The sequence below is a fragment of the Branchiostoma lanceolatum genome, chromosome 13 (assembly GCF_035083965.1).
Source record: "Branchiostoma lanceolatum isolate klBraLanc5 chromosome 13, klBraLanc5.hap2, whole genome shotgun sequence".
Taxonomy (NCBI): Eukaryota; Metazoa; Chordata; class Leptocardii; order Amphioxiformes; family Branchiostomatidae; genus Branchiostoma; species Branchiostoma lanceolatum.
The window spans coordinates 14,482,924-14,509,476 of NC_089734.1; the positions used below are offsets into that span (position 1 = coordinate 14,482,924).

Here is a 26,553-nt window from a genome sequence, read left to right on the forward strand (position 1 = left end):
TAGCCCACCAGGGCCCAGCCGTGAGTGGTAAAAAGAAGGCCCTGTATGATACTGTGCCAGGTACGAAAAAGGCTGTTCCATAGGGGCCCTGTTTTTTTCACACAGCCCTGAAGCCGGTTGGTCTAGCCTGGATGCCAGACCACGGCGCTCCACTCGCTAATCCTTCGGATGGAGAAGCAACTTGCGCCGCTGCCAAAGATGGCACACGGGCCCCTAATTACCTCTCGCGAAAGCGTGATAGAAATTAGACTAGAGATCGGCTGCCAAGAGCGCCCAGGTGCCAACTCTTATCCCCTACTAGGCCTTCCCCGGCCAAAAGGGGTTATCGCCTCGTATCATGCAAATGGTCTGGTATCCAGGCTATGGTTGGTCATCAGGGACCTGCTGATTCTGCTGAATACAATTATTTTAATTACTTGTAATTTGTTGGTTATAGAATTCAGTGAGTCAGAAGGTTATGCATGGTTTTTCACTACGATGGTTTCTTTTCCTTTTTTTTTTTCTTTTCGAAATTTGTAAGGTCAGGCCTTTGCAGCTGCGTAAAGATAACATCATACATACATTTGTATTAACTACTGATTTAAGTTTTATTACCTAGCAACTCCTTTTGAAAGAAAATACTGGTGTCTTGTTTCTCTGTTTTGCTTAAAAGATATGTGTACAAATGTAACTGAAAAAGTTACTAAATGTACTAAAGTCTTATTTTTATGATTGTACATATTCAAACCATTTCTTTACCTACTCTCCAGCAGGCAGAGGTTGGAATGGAAGAATGTAACATTCTTATATCTAACCCAGTTTTCTACCTGCCGGACCATCCGTGATACGCTTGGAGAGTATTCAGACTTTTTCCCATTACAGATTTTTCTTATATGCATAACTGCTAGATCTTTAGAAATGACACTATGGCTGTTATTGTTGTTAGCAAAACTACTTTTTATTGCTTCTAAACAGCATCTTTTCTCATAATTTTGTGATTCACTATGTACGTGTAAATTAAATGACCATTACTTTAAAGTTTATTGATACAGCAGGTACAAAATTTAATGTACACATCAGTCAATCAAATTTACAATTTGTACATCTTCCAAAAAAACTTTTTACAGTAAATTTGTATTTTAAAATTAACAACATTAATTTTGTATTTATTATATTACAGCCAAGCAATGCCATTTTTAGGAATGTGTAGTGCATGACTTATCGTAAGTTCATGTACTTGTTCCACAAAATTCAGTCTAAGTTCTAAGTTTACAATGTAGTGATGACAATATAATGATAACACCATCAGTGGTGATTAAATGGCAACACAAGTAGTCAAGGTCATAATCTGAAGTCACATATAATTATGAGTTATATTTTGCTACTCAGTAGTTAATTGTCTTTCAGGCGAAAATGAAATATGGCCAAACAGATGCAAAATAGCCAATTCTATCACAAATATTCTACTTTGTTCTCTGACTTATAACTTTGAAAAATATGTTTCATAAGCTGAGTTCCTTGTTATGTTATAAGTTGATATGTACATACAAATGCATGATAAGGATAAAGGAAGTGATAGAGAGAATAACTACTAGTATTCAGGGTTACAGTAAGTATGAAGAAAGCATTATGTATGATATCATATGATGATATTTGACACAGGTGGTACACATTGAGCTGATACATGTACATGTAGATAATATGTAATACTATGACAATGTGTATTGGAGGTTAAATTTTTTAAGGCTCCAAGTCTCTATAGTGTAATGACAATGATGAATTGTGATTGACATCAAGCGTCAGTTTCTCTTGAACCATCCCTTTCTTCATTATCGTGACTTTCTTGCTCATCATCACCATTGCCACCATTACCAGTTGTTGGATAATTGAAAGGGCTGACTTTTGCAATCTTTTTTTCACTACCGGCATTGGTCATGGGTACAAGAACTGTGGAGTTTGAGTTAAATGGACCTGTACTGGCATCTGATGTGTAGATATCTTTACTAGATGGTTCAGAGACTGGCTGGATGAAACTGTGATAAGAGAAACCACTACTGTCACGTGATGTGTGATTGTCATCACCAGTTGATTCAAGAACCGTTTCATTTGATGGTTCGAAAGTCGTTTCAGTTCCGTCATCAGTGGGTGGAGAATCTGTTGTGTTGGAATGACCTTGAATATTGGACCCTGGTGTGTGGTCATCAAAAGTCGCCTTAGGACTTGTTTCATTTGAGAGGCCGCAACTGTTGACTTGGGTTTGGCCATCATCAGTACTAGTGGGTTGAGAATCTGTTGTGTTAAATGGGTTGGAATGACCAGTATTGGGCCCTGGTGTGTGGCTATCATCAGAAGTTGCCTTAGGTCTTGTTTCATTTGAGAGACTGCAACTGATGAGTTTGGTTTGGTCATCAGTGGGTAGAGAATCTGTTCTGTTAAATTGGTTGGAATGACCAGTATTGGTCCCTGGTGTGTGTAGAAGTTGGTCCCTGGTGTGTGAAGAAGTTGCCTCAAGATCTAGATTTGTTTCATCTGAGAGACCTGTAGAATATTGGTCTACAAGATCGGAGTTTGGGTCTGACCGAGCTTGTGGTCTCTTCCAAAAGATTTTGATGCCAATTAAAACACAGATCACGAAAAGAGTGGCAACAACACTGCCAATAATGATTGCAGAAACTGATAATGCTGGTGCTACTGTAACAGACAGTGTGTCATTTGTGGAGCCAACAAAACTTTCTACAAAACACGTGTACAGTCCAGAATCTGCTGTAGTAACATGTGGTATGGTGACGGTACCATTTACTCCCACAATCACTCTCCCTCCTGACTCATCTGTAGCATTCAGTCCAGATGGGAGAATGACTGTGATGTCTGGTGTGGGGATTCCTGAAGCTTCGCAGACCAAATGGAGAGTCTCCCCCTCTACCACTGTGTTATCATCAAGCCTCTCAAATCTCACAATTCTTGGTTCCTCACAGATCAGGTCTTCAAGATTGATATCTTTGAGTTTCTGACCAAGGAAGTTGCTAGGATCTTCACAAGTGATTTGATCTTCAAACGAATGAGACCCATTCATCTTTTCCCTGAAGGGAACCATCCTACAGTCACACTGCCAGGGGTTGTTGTCAGTGTCCACAGTTGAAATAGATGCAAGCTTGTCATAAGCTGTTAGTGGAAGAATCTGCATGTGGTTGTTTTGAATGTAAAGCCTGGAAATAGATGGAATTTTTGACAAAGCTGCTATGGGAAAAGACTTAAGACCATTGTTAGACATATAGAAGTAAGAGAGACTAGATATGCCTGTGAAGGTGTTGAGGGACAAGTCAGAGATGGCATTGTTATGTAGCCTAAGGTCACGAAGGTTGGACAGCCCGACAGACAGATAGTCAGGGAGCTTCTCAAGGTCATTATCATTAAGATAGAGTGTGTTGAGCCGAGGAAGTCGTGTGAAAGCTGCTACAGAGATACTTGAAATTCTGTTTTCATGGAGATGTAGGATGGAGAGTTTAGGTTGGTTGAAGAACGCATGGTCGGGAATGTATGTGATACTGTTGTTGTTTAGGTATAGGTCGGTTAATTCTAGAAACTGGTACTCTACAGTTGGAATGCCAGTTAGAAAGTTGTTTTGTAGCTGCAATTTCAGTAGGTTACCCAGGCCACTAAATGAACCAGGGCTGATTGTGTGCAGGTTGTTGTCATCCAGTCGTAGGGACTGGAGTTGTGGCAAATTTGAAAATGCATCAGGTTGAATGCTAGTTATGTAGTTTGTGTACAGGTACAAATATTGGAGTTGTGGTAGATTGACAAAGACACTATTTGGAATAGATGTCAGGTTGTTTCCGTATAGGTACAGATATAGTAACCGTTGAGTTGGACTGAAGGTGCCTGCCTCAATACTACTGATGTCATTATTTTGCAGGTAAAGATATTGTAGGTTACCAAGCCTTACAAACATGTCTGCTCGAAGGCTGGTCAGCTGGTTCTGCTCAAGATTTAAATAGTTAAGGCTGGTCTGGTAGTAAAATGCCTGATTATTTATTGTAAAGATTTGATTCCTTCCCAAGTATAGAGATCTTAAGCTCCTATACCTTGAGAAATCTGACTGATCTAATGCTGTAATTTGATTATCTCTCAATGATAAGGCGTTGATTGATGTTCGAAGGTTTTGAGGAATGTACGTGAGGCCCCGATTATTACAGTTGCAGTCTGATGATGATGAGCAGCTGCAGTACTGAGCTTCTGACATGGTTGGTGCCGTCAGGATGATGAGAAAGAGAATATTAGCATGTCTTGCAGCTTTCTAGCCATGTTGCACTGCCACCTGGAAAGAACAAGTTGGAATGATACAAATTGGATAGAATACCAATTGGCAAATACATGCATTAGACAATTCTGGTGATACATGTACATGTAGAATCGTGATCAATAATGCATGTGCATGTACTGTACTTTGATTTTGCTTCTTCAAGCACATACAAGTCATGTACAATGTAACTGCACAGACTGAGGTACATGACATTGTACATGTACATGTACTCGAAACTCAGGTAATAACAAAAAGTTTTTTAAGGACCAACATAATAATGCAGAAGACTGTAACTGACACACAGATAATTACAGTCAGATCATCCAAACACTTGATGGCAGCTCGCTAGGTACCTCTGTTGGGTTGGCTCATACTAGTCATAGTAAGTTGAGGAGCTAAATAACCAGTAGCTCAAATTAAATGCCTTTAAGGAGGGTCTGCATGCCCTTTTTCGTGAAGCGTTACGAGCGATTTTAATTCACCGTTAATCGTTACCGGCCGCCCTGAATTTACCGTTAAGCGTTATCGGTATATTACTCGTGAAGCGTTATGGTCGTTTTAATTCCTCGTTAGGCGTTATTTGTCATCCTGAATTCAACGTTAAGCGTTATCAAGTAATTCCTCGTTACGCAGGAAAACGTATTTCAGTGGGTCAAGATTTCAAAATTTTCTCCAGGAAGCACACGGCCCCTGCGAAAATATGTCGGTAGGGCTTAAAATTTCAAGCTGAAACACTTCTATTTTTCACTCTACTAGCAAAGTTTTCGCCTCAAAATTCAGGAAATTAAGCATTTCGCGGTTCAGGATTTTAAGATTTTCCCCGGGTGCATGCCGGAGCTCCGTCGAAAAATATTGTCAGGAGGGCGTCGACCCCCAAAACTCAAAGCTGAAACTCATCTGTATTTTTTCACAAACAGAGATATCATTACCAGTAATATTTGCCCTGGTCGAAATGCAAGGAATAGCGTTTCAGGGTGTCAAGAATTCTCCCCGGGAGCATGTTGCAGCTAGCTCCGGCGAGGTCTGGAGGGCGTGACGCCTCTCAAAAATCAACCTGAAACTCTTCTGTATTTTTTTTTTTTTCAAATAGAGATGTCATAAAACTTAGCTTACCCTTCAGCAAAATCCCCCCCTCAGAATGCAGGAAATAGCATTTCAGAGGGTCAAGATTTCAAAATTTTCGTCGCGCCTTCGGCGCTCGTCATCGTGATCACGAAATTTCCTGTCGCCGCCGAATTTAAAGGGTTCGGAGCAGGCATGCGAGAATGGCATAGCGTAATAGGTCTCTTGCCACAAGATAAGGACGACTAGTGGCAAAAAACCGTCGTCTTCAGGGGTATCTCATGTTCTAAAAATGCTGAATTTACCGTTAAGCGTTATCGACCGGCCTGAATTTACCGTTAAACGTTATCGGCTGGCCTGAATTTACCATTAAGCGTTGCCAGGACCCCCCCCATGCAGACCCTCTTTAAGTTCGTCTGGTTTTTATTTCACGGTAGGGAGAACATTAAGTGTTTGCGGTGGTTTGAAGTCCACATTTGTAAAGAAATAGCGCTACAGTCATAGCTATATAGGTGGGCTAAAAGTCAAGTTGTTTTTAAGGTTGCGCTGAAGAGTTCACTGCAAAAACCGCGAACATAAAACCACCGCGAACATTTCTGAATTTACAGTGTATGTACAATGTAGATTGTTAATTGATTTCGCACAGAGAACTTAAAAAAGGAGCGCTATAAGCATGTCCAGGGTATACTTGCCTTTTTGACAATCCTTTTAAAATGATGAAGTTGATGGTTCCTATGTGAGCTCCTGGTACAACTACTTGGTTCTGTTACCAAACTTGGAGTCGCAGGGCAGCAACACTGTATGCAGGCGCAGCACTGCAATGAGTTTGTGGACTCAGATATGTGTTATTTTCAATTTATTATTTACTCAAATTCTTTTGATCATGTCAATCATACTATTAGATTAATACAAATTGGAGTCATTCCATTTTGCTCATTCTTATTTGTCAAAAGTCATGGAAAACACTGTTTTTGCTTTTTTAGATTCTTTCGCTATAAATCAGTATCACTACGAACATGCTATAAACCAGTATCACTATATACGAACACGAAAATGAGAGATTTGGCCAAAAGTGAGACATTTTATATCAACTAGGTTAGAGATCTGCAACATTTGAAAATGTTGCTGTTTGGATTTTTCCTTTTTTTGTGACATTTTGCAATTATGGACCACATCTGTGACATGTGGCCAGAAAAATGATGTATTTGGAGCAGATTATAAGTGAGACATTTGCCTCTGCCTAGAAAATGTTTTAGTTTGAGTTGCCCCACCAGTCCTGCAGAGTAAATGGACACCACCTGCATTTCCTATAGATGTGCATCTTATCCCGCCCACCACACTGGTGTTTACTTACTTGCCTGCACGTGTGCAAACCGTGTCCTTTAACCCATGGCCAGCCGATGGGGCAATTCAAACTGAGACATTTTCTGGGCTGAGGCAAATGTCTAACTTTCTACTCCAAATGTCACACTTTTCTGGCCTAAATTGTCACAATTGTGGTCCATCAATGCAAAATTGCCAAAATGAGCCATGATGTTTAAGATAGAGCTACATTTAAATTTGATTTGGATTTTGAAAATTATCATCAATTTATTATGATACATTTTTGCCAAACTCACCAAGAATTAACCAAACTGTAAAATTTTTTCAAAAATACTGTCAGAAGTTATTATAGAAAATATTCTTTACGAATAAACCTGTATAATCATTGCAAATTAATGTACATGTAATTAACTAAAAAAGACTAAATGTTCTCAACAAAAGTGTCTAGTTAAAAAAAAACAGTTACTTATTACTATTTTGGTATTATAATTGTATGATAGTCTTTATTGTATTACCGGTAATTTGAAATTATTATTGTGAAGGTTGTTGTGATCAAAATTTTTATGATTACACATTGAATACAATCATCATGATAATACATTGTACATATCGCATACTTTGAAATTCTATATGATTCTCTCATTCCTTAAAAGTCCAAAGACCATGACACAGATTACCAGCATATACAAGTTGCCAATGTTGCAATCCAGGTATGTAAGCGTGCCACACAGCACACAGTCGACGGCGTCAAAATGTGCACAGGAACACGCTTTGACGGCCGTCCCAGGGTGCCATATGGGGCACCCAGAACGGCTGTTTTCTACGGTCTCCACATTGATATAAGACGCAAACAGTTGACAATACTCGGTCAGAAAATAGCTGAACAATTATATTTTACGATCTTTTGATTTCTATGAAGGACAGAGTGGGGGAAAATACGGAATTTGCGAAGTTCGTACGGAGCGCCTGTGAGAACGTGCGAGCACCGATCTCGGGAGATAGTTCAACTAAAACCCGTTCTGAAATGAAATAAAAACACCAAACTATCAACTGTTCCGCTTTTTATTATCTTCAGATGTAATACTTATGATCCATTTGGCTGGAGCTGCCAGTAAACCTGCGTAAAACCTACAGGAAACGCCGATCTCGATGCACGGAAAGTCCGCCATGACACATGTGCGATCAGCCGCTTAGACGGAAAGTAGCCACTTATTGCGACACAAACATCACGCCGATTCGGCGTGATTTGTATGAATACGTATGCCGTGATCGGTCTCTCTTTTATGCGTGAGGCCGTTACCACGGAGATTTTTGGACACAAGCTTGAAGGCAAATGTTTATACGCTCAGCAGGATGTTTCTAAATTGTGTGTTTTCGCACAATAAAATATTAAAAGGCATCATGCCGAACTTTCCACAGGCCGTTGCCACCTGTCAGTCAGCACGTCAGGACGTGCTGAGCTGCACGCTGTGACGGAAGTTTTGTCTCTCCTTTTACTACGGCGATTTTTGGGCACAAGCTCAAAGGGAAACGCTCAATGATATATCCATGAATAGATATTTCGCAGTCACTGCGATAAGATATTAAAAGGCATTAACCGCCGAACTTTCCGCATATACCGTCGTCACCTGCCAGTCAGCACGTCAGGATGTGCTGAGCTGCACGCTGTGACGGAAGTTTTGTCTCTCCTTTTTTTGGCGTGAGTCCGTTACTATGGCGATTTTCGGGCACAAGCTCGAATGGAAATGCTCAATGATATATCTATGAATAGATATTTCGCACAATAAAATATTAAAAGGCATTAACGCCGAACTTTCCACATACCGTCGTCACGTGCCAGATCAGCACGTCAAGACGTGCAGAGCTGCACGCTGTGACGGAAGTTTTGTCTCTCTTTTTTTGGCGTGAGTCCGTTACTATGGCGTGAGTCCGTTATAATGATATATCTATGAATAGATATTTCCCAGTCACTGCGAAATATCTATTCATAGAAATTCGCACAATAAGATATTAAAAGGCATTAACCGCCGAACTTTCCGCATATACCGTCGTCACCTGCCAGTCAGCACGTCAGGATGTGCTGAGCTGCACGCTGTGACGGAAGTTTTGTCTCTCCTTTTTTTGGCGTGAGTCCGTTACTATGGCGATTTTCGGGCACAAGCTCGAATGGAAATGCTCAATGATATATCTATGAATAGATATTTCGCACAATAAAATATTAAAAGGCATTAACGCCGAACTTTCCACATACCGTCGTCACGTGCCAGATCAGCACGTCAAGACGTGCTGAGCTGCTCGCTGTGACGGAAATTGTGGACTGATGGTGAACAGGTAAAGAGTAGCACTGGCTTTTACAATTGTGAGACTTATAGAGATGAAAACTGTCGATTGAATCTTAAAATATTGCTACACAAGGCAATTGGGCAATTCTAGTTTGTAAGCCATGGCAATAACCAGCTAGGCTGTGGGGTCGTGTGGCGTAACGGTGTCCCCGTCGCTCTGTGTCCACACGTACGCGGTGACGGTTTACAAAGAAAGGGTTCAACGATCGATGGCAATTGTATCCCTCAGATAACGAACACAACAATCTTATTTAGAGATGGAATAAAATGCTTTTTTTAGTATCCATCTTTTCCTCCACTTCATATTATAGTCCACGACGTAACGACGACGTAAGCTGCCCTGTTTTTCATCAACAAATCTCCGTCGCCACGAGTTCACCTGCACGCCATGACACCGTTACGTGGTGCCCAGTGACACGCTGAGACGGTCCAATTTTACAAAAAGAACTTTATTGCACGACAATTGTACATGGTACAAAGTATGGCAAGAATCCGTAAACATAATACAAAGTAGAAGTATAGAATAATAATACAATACAATGAGGGCTAGACTACATCTTGATATAGCGTAACAGTTATGAGATCATGAATTGCCGGACGGCGATAGTGTCTGCTGCTGGAAACACTTGCACCAAGTAGCACCCAATGAGACAATCTCGTCATATGCTCTAGAACAGCTCTTCTTAATCCTGCCCCGCAATAAAACACAAGTTGCAGACAGGGTGAAAGACGTTGTGACATTTTAGCTTACCAGGTGAATAAATGGGTTACGTCATAATATAGACTTTTTATTTTGGTCCTTGTCACAGGGTACGTGCTAAGGCATGAGCCTGTAAAATTCCAAGGAATTTATCGGCTAAACATACTTGAGTTCCTTCTCACAGTCTCATTCACGGAAAGCATACCATTTGTTACGTTTATTCATGATATTTTTCACTGATGAAAAATGGCGGGTTTCATTTCTAAAAGGGGTAGGAGATGAGAGAATCCCTTGAAATGACTAAACTTTTTTTCCGTTTTCTACAGGGGAAATAATGCGGGGTGCTCTGACTGATTTCACGTGTAAGGTTATGGCATGGACTCGTACAGACAACATGGCCTAATCGACGTTCAGCAAAAGAAACTCCCAAATAAACTAGCAGGCTTTGTTGTGAGCTGAGGCAAGTGTGTGAGTGAGCTCATTAGAAAGACAGTCACTTGAAACAATCTTATGAAACTACATTATTCTCTCACAACGTTAGCTGCCTTTCTATTTTTCAGCTCTACGTTTTGTTGATGGTTCTTGTATACACCTATTTCCAAAAGCCGGTAGAACAATGGCGGGCAATCAGTGCACCTATGGTGAAACAATTGTGCCGGGACAACGTTTGTTTAGGTCCAGTTGAACCGGTTGAAATCTACCGAAATACTTCAGTACAGTAGATCTATGCTATGATGCAGGGGCATTATACTAGTATATAGAGATGTCCTTGGGTGCAGTTAATGATAATAACTTTATTGCAAGTTCATGCCCGAAGGCTAATTGCAGACAAACAAGCACATGGAAATCAGAAATAGTTATCTAGTCTACTGTGAAAGTTCTAAGTTAACTAAGGTTGACTATGGTTGTGGTTGGGTTTGACTTCTTTTTTGAAGGCAGTGGAAAATGAAGAGACCAGTAAACGTCACAGGTTTCTGCGGTTTGACATAAAATACTAAAATACTACAAAGCACTGAGAACTAAGAAATCAGTCGACTTGCTGAAGTCGAAGATTAAACCAAATCAACTTTGGACTGGTGGTGCCCGCTTATTACCCAGACCCCGCCAAACAAAACAAACATGGCAACGGATCAAACAAGGCTAACCCGGTTACGGGAAATAATCGAAACGGTTCAATCATTGAATTGGTTCAGAATGTCTCGGAACGATTCAATCTTCGGATCGTGAACGCTCAAAACCGACTGTCTTCGAAACGTTTTTTTGTTTTGTTTGAAGACCACCTTCTTGAGGTAGACGAAAGACACTTGCGGCCAAACCTCCCGTTTCATTTGTTTCGGGGTTCCTATGTCTGGGCTGCCATACACAACTAAATGTCGGTCCTAAGCGTTATCAGAGCCCGTAGGTTGCGGTCCCATGCTCGGTGATAAATCATTTTAAACATTGCATGTGTGCGTGTTGAGCCTAGTGTGTATTGGGAAGTGCTGCATGTGGTGAGTTTCCATGCAACCCGTCATAACGTGTGGATGAGCACATGATGACGGCAGAATATCACAGACGACAAATACTCGAAAAAAAACTTGAAAATTTCCTTAGCAATCATAGCAACAAAACAACTCGCAACAGGAAAACAAATTTTCTATCATTTTACAACCACACATAAATCCAAGCCGGACGAAACTTACCATTCAAAAATACCATCATTGCAACGTGCCGTGGTGAGGTTCCGTATAACCGTCATAGCGTGCGGATCAGCACATGATGACGGCAGAATATGACAAACGACTTATACTATTAAAAAAAACTTCACAATTTCCAAATTGCAACAAATAACTTGCAACAAGAAAACAAACTTTCTGTTAGTTTATAATCACTTAACAAAAGACGATTTACCATTAAAAATATCAATATTGTAAGGGGGTCTTGTAACGTCCTGCGGTGAGTTTCCGCATAACCCGTCAAAGCGTGTGGATCAGCACATGATGACGGGAGAATACGACAAACGACAGCTTCCTTAAGCAACAAAATAAGTCGCAACAAGAAAGCAAAGTTTTATCGCATTCTACAATCGCTTATCAAAGGACTAAACTTACCATTCAAAAATATCATTGTAGCGTCTTGCGGTGAGTTTCCCGTCAAAGCGTGTGGTTCAGCACACGATAACGGCAGAATATGTATGACAAACGACAAAAAAATTTCTAAAACTTGACAAGTTCCTTATAGCAACAAAATAACTCGCAACAAGAAAGCAAAGTTTTATAATCGCTTATCAGATGACGACTTAGCATTCAAAAACATTATCTATGAAACGTGCTACGGTGAGTTTCCAGTGTAACCGTCAAAGTGTGTGGACCAGTACATGATAACGGCGGAATGGCGGAATATAACAAATGACGAAGACGTTAAAAACTTGAAACTTTCCTTATACTACTTGAAAGAAACAATTGCTCGCAAAAAGAAAAGAAAGTTTCAACCATTTCATAATCGCTAATGAAAGTTGAAAGGGAAATAACAAGGAATATTTTTTTAAACTAGAAATAGAAGCAAAATACCTGAAAGAATCTTCTTGGGTCACTGCGCACAGCACAGCACAGGGGGGCGATCGAGAACAGGCGTGCGATATGCTGTACAATTACTTACCTGTATTTTATCGAATTGTGCTGTGGCTACATCGACAATTTTCAACAATTACTTTAAAGTCACGCAATTGTAACAGCAAAGTCCATGCTGCACTTGACCAGTTCACCGATTCTGGCTCACTATCAATCCACAAAACTTCCGTCACAGCGTGCAGCTCAGCACGTCTTGACGCTGACTGGCACGTGACGACGGTATGTGGAAAGTTCGGCGTTAATGCCTTTTAATATTTTATTGTGCGAATTTCAATGAATAGATATTTCGCAGTGACTTCATAGATATATCATTGAGCATTTCCCTTTGAGCTTGTGCCCGAAAATCGCCGTAGTAACGGACTCGCGCCCGAAAAAAGGAGAGACAAAACTTCCGTCACAGCGTGCAGCTCAGCACCTCCTGACGTGCTGACTGACAGGTGGCAACGGCCTGTGGAAAGTTCGGCATGATGCCTTTAAATATTTCATTGCGCGAAAACACACAATTTAGAGACATCCTACTGAGCGTATAAACATTTGCCTTCAAGCTTGTGTCCAAAAATCTCCGTGGTAACGGCCTCACGCAAAAAAGAGAGACCGATCACGGCATACGTATTCATACAAATCACGCCGAATCGGCGTGATGTTTGTGTCGCAATAAGTGGCTACTTTCCGTCTAAGCGGCTGATCGCACATGTGTCATGGCGGACTTTCCGTGCATCGAGATCGGCGTTTCCTGTAGGTTTTACGCAGGTTTACTGGCAGCTCCAGCCAAATGGATCATAAGTATTACATCTGAAGATAATAAAAAGCGGAACAGTTGATAGTTTGGGTGTTTTTATTTCATTTCAGAACGGGTTTTAGTTGAACTATCTCCCGAGATCGGTGCTCGCACGTTCTCACAGGCGCTCCGTACGAACTTCGCAAATTCCGTATTTTCCCCCACTCTGTCCTTCATAGAAATCAAAAGATCGTAAAATATAATTGTTCAGCTATTTTCTGACCGAGTATTGTCAACTGTTTGCGTCTTATATCAATGTGGAGACCGTAGAAAACAGCCGTTCTGGGTGCCCCATATGGCATCCTGGGACGGCCGTCAAAGCGTGTTCCTGTGCACATTTTGACGCCGTCGACTGTGTGCTGTGTGGCACGCTTACATAGCTCTGCAATCTGTCAGTTACCGTCTAGATACATTTCATTCTGGACCACTAAACTGTACACTACCTGTATCCAAACTTATTTCATGAGGAAGTAAATTTCTCAAAATTAAAACTTAAGAAGTTTTGTCTTTCCTAGCCACAGCTGTTATTCCTGGGGAAAAAAGAAACCTACTATGTATATGAGGGACTTACCTTTGCAGTTTATTCTTTTAAATAGTTGTCTTGAAGTCACAGTTTGCAGTGCCAGTGAAGTTTTTTTGTTGGGTCGTTACATGCTGGCTGGCTTAGGAATTCTTGCTGCGTCACAGACTATTGCGCTTGCGTGTGTACCTTGACCTGACAAACTTGTTGACTAACATTAATGGTTGAAGATTAACTTATTCAGCACCTGTTATCATTTGCTTTCCTTTTTGTATAGTTTATTCAGACCTTTTTAATAGAACAACAAATGGTACAAATAATGAAACTAGTACATGTACATGTAAGTCAAATCCCTTTTCAGCATACATTTGATTTGTGTTTATAAATTTAAAGATAACATTTTTAAAGCTTTCATCAGACTTCATCTATTCAGTAGTACATGTAGGTAGGTTTTCAAGATGTAGACTTACTATCTTTAGATTTAAGAATTTATGAAGAAATGTTACTCTTCATCAAGAATTGACCTGGCGGCACAATGTCATTTCATGATCAAATCATGTACAAAATTAATGATTTCTGACTTCCTTTAAACCATAAACATTGCTGATAAAGATGTCAGGAGTTCAGCCCCTTGACACTAACACCCTCTGGCTTTACATTGAGAAACTGCACAAACTGCAGAAACACACACCTATCAGATCCGTGTAGCCATTTTCTCTTATTTGTTGTACTAGCTTAGAGTATGTTGCATCAGAAACAGTTGCATACTAGTCTAGCAATGATGTTCTGAACTATATAATATGTAAATGGTGTTTTGACGTCAAACTCTGGCCCTGGCCACCCAAGATAATTACTTTTCATCCCTGATGCAGAAATGTTCGCGGGGATTTAATTTTGCGGTAGGGAGAAAATGGAGTGTTCGCGGTGGTTTTGAGTTCACGTTGAAACAATAGTAGCGATACAGTCATACATAGAACAACTTTTGGCGGTGGCTTTAAGTTCGCGGCAATGATTTCACCGCAAAAAGCGCAAACATAAAGCCATCGCAAACATTTCTGCATTTACAGTAGTCATTGGTTCATTTAGGCCATACAGAATTTCCCAAACAAGGGCAAAGTCGGGCTAGTAACTGTTCTTCTGAGAATTTAATAATGATTCCAATGATGATGATGACCCCTGCTGCTGTTCCAAAAAAGCAACCGGCAATAGCCCCTTGGGAGAAAGTCGGAGCAGAAGGTCCCTGTGCAATTATAACAGAAAGTACAGCAAATGTGGAGCCAGGAGCACTTGCTGCAATACAGGTGTACAAACCAGCATCTGCTGCAGTAACATCTTTGACGATGATGGTTCCATTCACATCCACAGTCACTCTCCCACCTGACTCAACAGTTGCGTTCACTCCAGATGGGAGAATAACTGTGATGTCTGGTGTGGGGATTCCTGAGGCTTCACAGGCCAAATGAAGAGTCCCTCCCTGTACCAACGTTTTATCATCACCCCTCTCAAACCTCACAATGGTGGGGCCTTCGCAGGTCAAATGTGTCGGATTGACGTCTTTTAGTTTTTGTCCGAGAAAGCCGCTAGGCTCTTGACATGTGATTTGGTTTTCAAAATCGTGTGTCCCGGTCATCTTTTGCCTGAAGGGAACCATCCTACAGTCACAGTGCCAGGGATTGTTGTCAATGTTTACAGTGGAGATAGACGATAGTTTGTCATATGCAGACAAAGGAAGGGCCTGTATTTTGTTGCTCCGAAAGTATAGAGCAGAAAGGGATGAAATCTTTGACAGAGCTGCTAAAGGAAATGTTTTGATGCAGTTGTCTGACAGTGACAGATACAGGTCAGAGAGAGTAGATATGCCAGTGAAAGTGTTAAGAGAAATGTGAGAGATGGCATTGTTATATAGCCTAAGATCACGAAGATTGGACAGCCCAAGAAATAGATAGTTAGGAAGCTCCTTAAGGTAGTTGCCATATAGATGAAGTGTGTTAAGGTTAGCCAACCCTCTGAAGGCAGCCATGGAAACAGTTGAAATTCTGTTTGTCTGAAGATGAAGAATGGACAGCTTAGGTTGGTTAGAAAATGCATGGTCAGGAATTTCTGTAATATTGTTGTTGCTCAAGTAGAGGTGAGTGAGTTCTAAAAACTGATACTGTCCAATTGGAATGCTTGATAGATGGTTGTTCTGTAGATCAAGGTGTTGTAAGTTTGCCAGGCCATTGAATGAACCAGGGCTGATAGTGTGTAGTTTGTTATGGTCCAGTCGTAGGTTCATGAGTCGCGGCAAATTTGAGAACGTACCAGGCTGAATGTCAGTTATTTGGTTTGAGGACAGGTCCAGTTGTTTGAGTCGGGGTAGGTTGACAAAAGTAGTAGTTGGAATGGCGATGATTTCGTTCCCTTGAAGATGTAGATTAACGATTTGCTGAAGACTGGCAAAAATGTTAGGTGGGATAATTCTTATGCGATTATCATGGACATCCAATATCTGAAGCTGTCTCAGATCATCGAAGACACCTGATGGCACTAATGTCAGGTTGTTTCCATTTAGATTCAGGGTTTGAAGTTGTGGAGTTGGCTGGAAGGTTTCTGCCTCTAAACTATCGATGGCGTTGTTGTTTAACTCAAGAGTCTCCAGGATACTAAGTCCCTCAAACATGTCTGCTCGTAGGTTTTCCAACCTGTTCCACTGAAGATCTAAACTGGTTAGGCTGGTCACGTAAAATGCCCGATTATTTATCTTCGAGATTTCATTTCTTTCCAAGTCTAAAGTCGTCAAGCTCCGATACCTTGCAAACTGTGACTGACTTAAAGTAGTGATTTGATTGTTGCTTAAGGACAGGTAAGTGATGGATGTTTGTAGGTTCTGAGGAATGCTGGTGAGGCCAAGATTGTTGCAAGGACAGGATGATGATGAGGAACAGCTGCAGTAAGCTTCTGGCATGTGGAGCTCCTTCAGGATGATGAGAAGGAAAATCAGCAAATCTTGCAGCTTTCTAGCCATGTTGTACTGTCACCTGAAACGGATATTAAGTTACAGATTCTAAAATGGATTTGTCAATAAAGCCAAAATTTTATAATCAGCCATCAGGCAATGTCAGGTTCCAGTCCATTTTTGCTTTTGTGTTTAATTGTTATTTTGCTGGCTGTATTATAGGATAATACAAGACACTACAGCCAGTTTTAATCAGTGTCTCATATTATTTTTATATCACTAACGTTAACATTATAACTACAATACTTTTTAATAGTGACAGTAACTCAAAACAATTCATGCATATGTGATTAATATACATGTAACAATCAGGTTGCTTCGTTATCTTGTAAATGATAAACGACATAAATAAATTAGCACCGTTTGGGGCGATTATACCTCTAGGCGTAACCGCTGGCTTATGTCACGATTTTTCTTGAGAAAACCTGAATAAAGTGTGCACCCGGACTCTGGCGTCGACCTGAAGCACCGACTTGATAAGTTGAAATGTGACAAGAGTTGTCCTTTTTTAGAAGAAGTATGGTATGTACTAGATAAATACTGTAACATAAAGTTACAAAGTACATGTACATAGTTGCACAGAATATTTGCTTAGACTTACCTTAAGTTGAAGTTTATTCGATTGAAAGTAACTGCTTCCTTCAAGGATAGACAAAACGTAGTTACTACTCTTCCAAAAACCATCAAGGGCTTTGTTACTGTTTGTTGTATTAGTAGGATGTACTCTGTGTGATTGTTCCTGAGACATGTAGGTTCAAACTAGCCAGAGTTACAAAATTTGCAAAGTACATATGTATGCAACCATGTACCTTGTCCTGGCAAACAACACTTAAAGTCTTGTGCAAATTGTTTGCAATGGTTCTGTTGACAGTCAGGGTTAAAGGTTTAGTTCAGCAAAAGCTCACTGGCATTTTTGTATTACCCTATTCAAACTTAAATGTAATAATTAACATAATTATGCGTAATAAATCAAACTTAGCCTTCTTCAAAATATGTTAACTTGAATTTTTTTGACTGCCATCATTGTAGTAGAGACCAGTATTAGTTTGAAGTACAGCTGCAGTAACAGGACTGCTGTCAAGTTAGAGATTTATGAATTGATGAGCAAGTGACAACAACTTTAAGCATGCAGTGCCACCACAAGCTGCCCGGGGGCACATGAAACCAACACACTCATCTATAAAATTCTTGGGTTACATCTTAATCTAATTTGGATCAAAACCTTAGATGGAGGAAAGTCATAAAGAAGTACATCGTACAAGTCATAAAATTATGTATATGCGAGATTTTGTATTGCAAAACTCGATACAGTTCAAAATGCTCTGGCTCTCTCTATTTAAGGGTTGGTGGAATTAGCCATCCGGTCCGATCAGTGGAAACAGCTGTCCAGTCCGATTTCGGGGTGGAAAAAGCTTTCCGACTGTTTCTGCGTGTGGTTGCACCCCCAACAGAAATCAATAAAAGTGCAAACAGTGTACTGAATAGTTCTGTTTTCTTGATTTCTCCAGCTGGCTCTCGGCTCTGCCCTCCTGAACATACAGATCCCCCTGATGCTGGGTAACGTTGTTAACGTGGTGTCAGAGTGTATGGCCGACCAGCAGCAGAACTATCTACAGATGATCATACCTCCAGCCTCCAGGCTTATGGCTGTCTACGCTCTCCAGGTAAGTGAATTTTTTTTTTTTGTTGATAAGATGTAGTCACAATGTTGTTTTGATAAAAAAAGTTTTTTTGTTAATTTAAAACCATTTTTTGCGTTTCGGCGCCTTCGCGCCGGAACGCAATGTCCTGGCTTTTACCTTGCAGGCAGGAACCAGGGAAGCTTGGTTCAACACTGTGTCGCACTTATATGGCAAGAGAGCACGAAAAGGCAGGCAGGCTACATTTGCATGACACACAGGAGGGCGACCGCATGTAACTGCTACAACTGTTCGGAAATATCATTGCATTGTGGTTTCGGACTTTGATATCCTGAAAAATGACCATATTACATCTATTCCACAAGATTGCAGAAGAAAAAAAATGATTTCGTCAAGAAAACGACCAAAAATCGGCATAAATGATACCATATAGTGAGGTTATAGCATTACGTACAGAGTGACGGGTTACGTACCGCAGCTTGGCCAATCTGGCAACGCGAAGCACTTCGGACCCAGAAGATCCGGGTTCGTGTCCGTACATGGATTTTTTTTTTCTTTTTAGATATTGAATATCAAAAATATATATTGATATTATATTAATCTATCAATATCATATTTATGAATATCATTTTTTTCATTAATAAATAAAGAAATATTTTATATTTGTTATTTTTAAATATTCATTTGATATATACAAGGCCTTTGTCTTATGAACAGGACTTCATAGATTCCAAACCCGGCATTCGAATTTTTCTGTTCATTGTAATGGAAAATACCGTGCAGCGGCTCCTATGCGCGGTAAGATGATTCTTGCAAAACACTCGCCACTAAACTTCTATCCCCGATGTAAACAGAGGCTCTTGATGTTGTTTGCAAAACAGCGATTCTTTGTTACAGTAGCAAATGCTCCATTGTTCAGTATCGACTTCATTCAGACAACACGGACGTGGAAAGTGGCGCCGCTCGGCACAAAACTATGGGAATTTTCATGAATTTTAGCAAAATTACCCAGGAAAATAAGGAAGAAATGTTGTAAATGCGGAAACCAGAATAATACGGATGAGGTAGCTGTTGATTTGTTTGACATTTGGTAGTCATTTTAGATAGAACCTTAGCTGTTATGAACTTCTTTTTCACTTAATTACCATAGTGCTGATGATTCAATGGTGCTTTTTCAAATTTTATGTTTTATCGCGTGCCATGTACATGATTACATTGATAGCTTTTATAATGAGCCTATTATACATTTTACAAATAAGTACAAGTTGTAGGCCAAGACCAGCTTTTTCAAAAGCACTTAAGTTAAGTGACGTAACTTCAAAATTGCTTTCCCCAATCTGCCTTTCTCTATTAAAACAGTACTCATTTCCCAAAATGACAATTTTTCTTATAGACTGAACAGCCCTTGAGTGACTTCCTCTGGCAGATTTTACTTCAAGTAAAGGGAAAAGACAATTCACACTCATAAACGTAGCCGAAACGCCAGCTTTTTTTAAAAGCTCTTGTTTAATCAGTGGTTGGATTTATTCTGTCAGGTTTACCCAGGGTAGCCCTGCATGCTCAGTGATTAACACTACTTTACAGAGGGGCCCTGCGATCAATCAACCTTTCTTCCACCCAACCAATAACAGCCAATGACAAAGCTGTAACCATAGGGCTGTCTTCAGTATACAGAAAGTTGAGAGCTGCCTAAAGGCACTAAATGTACTTGAGTCTATCATGACAATTCTACAGGGACTCCCATTCCCTGTTTAAATCTGACCTTTTGCTGCTCTAGTGGGTCTCGTGAGTTTTCACCCATTTGACTCTCCTTATGAGGTAAAATTGACCCAAAATAATAGCCTTTTAGAAGATGTTTCATGACACTGATATGCTGAGTCTGTTTTGATGTTTTCCGAGGAGTGTCCTTTGGTTAGCTGTTGCAGGTCCCATGGCAAGGTTTTCACCCATTTGACTATTTCTCCCTGAGGCAAAAGTAACCTTATAAAAGATGATTCAAGACACTACTATGCTGATCGATGATCCTTTCCTTTGGTTACATCTGGCTATTTGGTGCTGTAGGGTGTCTCATAGCAGAGTTTTCTCCCCTTTGACTGTCTTTCTCCTTGTTGTGAGAATACATCATTGAGCCGCTTTTTATGTATCTAAAGGCACTGATATGCTCATCAGTCTATCTGTTCTGATGTTTTCCAGGGAGTCCTGTCGTTTGGTTACATCTGCCTGCTGGCGGCTGTCGGGGAGCGCATGGCGGCACGCATGAGGATCGCTCTGTTTGAGAACCTGGTGCAACAGGACATGGCGTTCTTCGACAGTCACATGACAGGCCAACTTGTGGACAGGTGGGGTTAAAAGATACCATTACTAGGTTTCTAACGTGAAACTTGAAAATATAAAATACACCTTGGCTACACTACCAAAAATGCTGTTTCTTATTTTTCTTGTTTTCTTATTTTTTCTTATTGAGAGAAAGATTTTCTTCCATAAAGAATTTCAAGAAAATCAAGAAATCTTACGCAAAACCTTTGTATGTTAAATCTTACATTAAGAGTTTTATTCCTGTTTTTCTTAGGTGAAGAGAGGATTTCTAGTCTGATTTTTTATCAGCAAGAATATTCAAGAAATTCTAGTCAATCTTTCTTCCTTATTCTTCACACAATATTTGCTTCTTGTTTGGTCAAATGGAGTATTTTACAGAATCTACTCTTAAGATTTTTATTCTTGCCATACATGAATTTTTCTTTAGACTTTCATTTCACTAGGAAAACATTCTTGACATTTCTTGTTTTCTTGATTAAGGAAGTCTGAGGAATATGATTCTTGCTATTCTAAGTATATCTAAGAAGATGTAAGGATTTTCTTGACCAAATACAGTTAAGAAAAATGAGAAGATCAAGAAACTGTAAAACAAGTAATTCCCAAGTGTTTTTCTGTTCGAATTCCTTTTCCACAAAGTTAAAGAAAGATGTTTCCTGCTTTTCTGTGTTATCTAAAAATGAAAGTTCGAATTTGCATGATTTCCTTTCTTTTCTTAACATTGTAAAGCTCAAGAAGATAATTATTGTTTTTCTTGTAATGAGAAAGTAAATTATGCTAATTTAATACTCCCATCATCCTTTGCTGTAAAGAGAGTTTGAATGTGGACCGTTGAGTTTGGGCTCCAGCTGTATTTGCCTGATGTGCGGTTTAGATCTTACAATAATAGGGAAAGATGTGGCTAGTTTTGTGAGGACACTTTTTGGTATCATGTGGGACTCACTACACAGCGTAGATGACTTGTTTTAAGTTCCAAAATGCTTCCTCAGGCCAACACCATCAACAGATATGCTCCAGGTATGTTATAGCCTGTCTTGCATGAAAATAACTTATTTCCCAAGTAGATACTCTTAGTTTTGTGTTTGTGGTTGCATGATACAGCCAACCAGTAATTGCAAAGCATGTACGTTTAGTGCAGTTATACCTAAAAGGTACTAAAAAAGTTGAAGTATATCATTTTCAAGCAAATGAACAAGGCCCCCTCCCCCATGCATGTATATGGGGGAGGGGGGCGATATAGGAAAATGACAGTCACTAACTCTTTGTGTGTTTTTCTAGGCTTAGAAACCTTTGTTGTGTTTGTGGTTGCATGATACAGCCAACCAGTAATTGCAGAACATGTACGTTAAGTGCAGTAATACCTACAAGGTACTAAAAAAGTATAAGTATAACATTTTCAAGCAAATGCACAAGCCCCCATCCCCATGCATGTATAAGGGGGAGGGGGGCGATGTAGGAAAATGACAGTCATCGTCATCTTTTTTGTGTGTTTTTCTAGACTTAGAAACCTGTTGGACCAAAGAAGATGCCCCCGTCTCAAGTTTGGAAAATCTTTCAACAATTACAAGTCATTGATTATAAGAAGGACAGCTACAACACTGCAGAACTGACAGTTTTAGAAGGACAATTAGTTATTTGTATGAGCACAGAGAAAATGAGCTTTTATCACAGCATCAAATGTGAAACATTTATGGAAACAATTGTATTGCAAACTGGTTGATCTTTGCAATCCTTGGTTAAGAATGGACATTAGAAAGAAAAATCCAAAACTGTGTATTAAACAATTAGATCAATGATAATAAATATGATTGGAACATATTTGAATTATATTATCATTGATTTATTAAATGGTATTCTTGATTCAAGACCTCCATCTTGATTCAAGAAACTGTTTCTAGGTTTAAGGAATTCATTCTTGAGGACAGAAAGGTATTCCTACAACAAGAACCTCACTGTCAGTGCAAGAAACTCATTCTAGGTGTAATAAATTCATTCTTGAGGACAGAAAGGTATTCCTATTACAAGAACCTCACTCTCAGTGGAGGAAACTCATTCTAGGTGTAAGAAATTAATTCTTGAGGTCAGAAAGGTATTCCTATTTCAAGAACCTCGCTCTTAGTGGAAGAAACTCATTCTAGGTGTAAGAAATTCATTCTTGAGGTCAGAAGGTATTCCTATTTCAAGAACCTCGCTCTTAGTGGAAGAAACTCATTCTAGATGTAAGAAATTCATTCTTGAGGACAGAAAGGTATTCCTATTTCAAGAACCTCGCTCTTAGTGGAAGAAACTCATTCTAGATGTAAGAAATTCATTCTTGAGGACAGAAAGGTATTCCTATTTCAAGAACCTCGCTCTTAGTGGAAGAAACTCATTCTAGATGTAAGAAATTCATTCTTGAGGACAGGAAGGTATTCCTATTTCAAGAACCTCACTCTTAGTGCAAGAAACTCATTCTAGGTGTAAGAAATTTATTCTCGAGGACAGAAGAAATAAGGAAATGTCAGTGAGGACGTAACAAATATAAACTTTTTCTTAGAATATTTTCCTCTGAAATTTATATATCTTAGATAAAAATTCTGTGCCAAAGAAGAATCATAACAACAAGAAAATTTATTTCGAGGTTTTAGTCACATATGTGTGAGAAAAAACAACTTGGTCAGAGAAAAATTTTCTAAGAAAAAGTTTATATTCCTTACGTCCTCACTGACATTTCCTTATCCGTTCTTATTCTTGCACACAGAATAATTTTCTTTCTGGAAGATAATTTTTCTTCAACAAAGAAAAAACAAGAAAAAACGAGAATGGCATTTTTTGTAGTGTAAATGTACATGTACTTGCGGCCTGCTAGATGTACACATTTACAGTCACTGTGACTGTCACTTATCTGAAGATTAAAAGATAAGATTATTGAGTTTTAGACTTTTCAAGATGATTTAAAGAAAGAGATAGGCAAGCCTAGATGAGGTCAGTGGCATGGAACAGGTCTGGACTAAAAATTGAGGTTTTATGATGATTATCTATTTGTTGTGTCTAACTTATGCCCACAATGATATTTCAGGTTAACTTCAGATGTTCAAGACTTCAAGAGCTCCTTCAAGCTGTGTATTTCTCAGGGACTCCGTAGTGTTACTCAGGTATGCACTTCAATTACCAGTATTACACAAGATTGGTTATCTCCTGACCATGAAAAAATACTTTTTCATGGGGATGTTGTTTTGCATGGCGTTTGCGTGTGTTTTATCCTGTACATGTGTGTATGTTTGTGTCACCGGACGCTTAAAATCAGCATAACTGAAGAACGTGTGGATGAATTGTAATGATATTTGGTATGTGGGTAGGTGCTGGGAGGAGAAAGGTCAAGGTCAATTTTGGGCTTGCAGGTATGTGTCACTGGAGTTGCAATGGCGTATTTTTTGTTATGCATGACACTCAAAACAACTAGTTTGCAGAAGTGTGATAGCTTGATAAAACAAGATTGTCTAAATTTGAGAAATGAAGAGATAAAAAATTATGTAACCTAAAATAATAGAGAGAACATGGTTACCCTCACTACTACAAGTATTGATCATAATGAATTTAAGGCTTTTACTTGTGAAGAATTGTTAGATTCTGACATAAAACCTAGTCAAAAATAGTACTTTCAATGCAAATTGCTTTGAGATGTTTGAAATGTGTATTTTCCTCCCAGGTTACAGGTTGTTTTGTGGCCCTTTACCTGATCTCACCTAAGCTGACTGGTCTCCTGGTGTTGGTCATGCCCACTGTGGTGGTGGGGGGAGGTATGATTGGATCAGGACTCAGGGCCCTGTCAAGGGCAGCGCAGGAACAGGTGAGGGAGGCAACAAAGTATCTTCATCTGTATTCCTTATGTTATGATTTTTCCCGCAAAACATTCTTGATGTCATTAGCAAGTTGACCTGTTTTCAGTTTTGTAGTCAAAAGAAGGCATTAGCCATGCATATTCTGTAAAATACTGCTAATTGAATACGATGTCTCTAGAGCCCTTTTTACTGTAATTCTTTCACAGTGACTATCTTTATGTTCACTGTTTTCACGGTCACCTCAGAGTCTGTACCATAAACTTATCATCTCCATGAAAAACCTGTTGTAATTATTTAGGATTCCTTCACACATCCGTTCTGTAAATCACTTGCTGCCACCGTGACGTTAAAGTTCAGTGAAAATGTCGGACATTTTCATTACACCGTGAAATTTTTCTACCGTGAAGATAAAGTGAATTACTGTACAGTTACATCTGTGCATATAATACATGATTGTCATTGACATTGTACATTGCCCCCTTGCAGGTTGCCAAGGGTACTGCAGTTGCTAATGAAGCACTGGGAAACATTCGTACAGTCCGGGCCTTTGCAATGGAGGAGAAAGAGGCCAGGTGAAGTTTCCCTGTTCCAGGCTTAAGATATTCATTATACGATCAACTTTGTTTTCTTTCTATGGTTCTCCTCCGCTTTAAGTTAAGAATTTAATTGTTTTTCATGATTTTAAGATTCTTGTTAAAAGGCAGATTAGTGGCTGAAACGAAAGTGTAAAGGATGGTTTGATTTGGCTATCAAAATTGCCTTGCATTTAATGACTGCAAATTTTTTCTTCACTTTTTCAATTACTTTTGAAAGTCCAAAATGTGCAAAAGTTCAAATTTGCATACTAAACTACGCACAAAAAGTTCGGAAACTTAACTTTGGTTGATCATATCTCCGTTGTTTTTTTACCGATTTTGATGCATTATATATCATTATAAAGCTTGTGTGATTCCCTGTTCTATGATACCAAACTTATTGTGATTGAAAACCCACAGAACAAGTACCAGGACTAATAACGTGAGTGGGTCACGGAGAAAAAGTGCCCAAAATTCCCTGTTGGTGTCATACGCGCGCTGTGACATCCTATCGGTATGGGCGCGGATGATGATTCAATATATTGTTTCCTCAGGTTCTAAGGTTATTTTTAGAACACAGACCATCCAAGGTTATTTCTAGCACACAGAACATCCAAGGTTATTTTTAGCACATCGAAGAACCAATTGTTTACACCACATAAACACCTGCGTCCTGCAACGGTATCGTCATCCACAGGTGTTATTTTTTGTTATTGTTTCACAACAAACATTGGGGTATGGGGAGGCACAAACTCCAGGGGAAAGACAAGACTTGTACCAGGAACCCTCAATGCAGTAAGATATCGTGACACAATACTTGATCCGGTGGCCATCCCTTTCCTCCATAACATGGGGCCGAATGCCTTGCTGCAAGATGATAACGCCCGCCCACACCGGGCAGGGATCATCGCCGACCATCTCCAGCATGCAGGTGTAGAGAGGATGGAGTGGCCCTCTAAGAGCCCGGACCTGAACCCCATCGAACATCTATGGGAGCAGCTTGGGCGAGCTGTCCGTGCAAGACACGGTGGCTGACCTAGGACGACTGCTGGTGGAGGAATGGGACGCTATCCCACAGCATCACATTGCGCGACTGGTGACGAGTATGAGGAGTAGGTGCCGTGCTGTAGTGACAGCGCGTGGCTGGATCACCCGTTACTAAGACTCCTTGCTAACCCGTTACTAAGACACAGATTGTTGGTTTTGATAAAGAATAAACTTAGCTTTCATGAATATGTCTTGTTTATTCTTGTTAATTTTTCACAATACTCTCGTACAGAAGTCAATATCAACAGAAGAATATGTACGGAATAGCATGTTTGACTATAGTAAGGTAATCTGGGCACTTTATTTCTTCGACCCATTCACTTTAGCAGGCCTGATGCTTGTTTCATGAGCTTGCAATCACAATAAGTTTGGTATCATGGGAAAGGAAATCAAATAGGCTTTTAAATGATATGTAATATATTGAAATCGGTAAAAAAATAACGGAAATATGATCGACCAAAATTAAGTTTCCGAACTTTTTGTGCGTAGTTTAGTACATGCCACATACCTATAGTATACCATCTATGGCGTATCAATAGTGTCTGC

At 39.7% G+C, this 26,553-nt stretch overlaps 3 protein-coding genes and 1 long non-coding RNA gene across 4 annotated transcripts in view; 2 read left to right on the top strand and 2 right to left on the bottom strand.

Moving 5' to 3' along the window:
* LOC136447057 (mitochondrial potassium channel ATP-binding subunit-like) overlaps positions 1-26,553 on the top strand; it is a 32,542-nt gene that overhangs the window by 1,225 nt on the left and 4,764 nt on the right. Inside the window, exons 3-7 of the mRNA XM_066445737.1 lie at positions 18,120-18,275; positions 20,445-20,590; positions 23,623-23,698; positions 24,253-24,393; positions 24,872-24,957. Coding sequence (XP_066301834.1) covers positions 18,120-18,275; positions 20,445-20,590; positions 23,623-23,698; positions 24,253-24,393; positions 24,872-24,957 — 605 coding nt within the window. The remainder of the gene's footprint in view (positions 1-18,119; positions 18,276-20,444; positions 20,591-23,622; positions 23,699-24,252; positions 24,394-24,871; positions 24,958-26,553) is intronic.
* On the bottom strand, positions 1,160-3,343 carry LOC136447050 (uncharacterized). The gene has a single exon (XM_066445729.1). The coding sequence runs from the start codon at positions 3,248-3,250 to the stop codon at positions 1,772-1,774; it is 1,479 nt and encodes a 492-aa protein (XP_066301826.1). The 5' UTR covers positions 3,251-3,343; the 3' UTR covers positions 1,160-1,771.
* LOC136447019 (leucine-rich repeat-containing protein 15-like) lies at positions 14,695-17,317 on the bottom strand. The gene is made up of 2 exons (XM_066445687.1): positions 17,213-17,317; positions 14,695-16,633 (listed from the first exon to the last, which is right to left on the bottom strand). Exon 2 carries the CDS (start codon positions 16,618-16,620, stop codon positions 14,695-14,697), a length of 1,926 nt encoding a protein of 641 aa, XP_066301784.1. The 5' UTR covers positions 16,621-16,633; positions 17,213-17,317.
* Positions 20,660-22,382, top strand: LOC136447065 (uncharacterized). The gene is made up of 2 exons (XR_010757691.1): positions 20,660-21,581; positions 22,063-22,382. It is a non-coding gene; the product is annotated as an uncharacterized lncRNA (long non-coding RNA).

Coding starts and splice junctions, on each gene's coding strand:
- LOC136447019 (XM_066445687.1), bottom strand. CDS start 16,620: ATGGCTAGAAAGCTGCAAGATTTGCTGATTTTCCTTCTCATCATCCTG.
- LOC136447050 (XM_066445729.1), bottom strand. CDS start 3,250: ATGTCTAACAATGGTCTTAAGTCTTTTCCCATAGCAGCTTTGTCAAAA.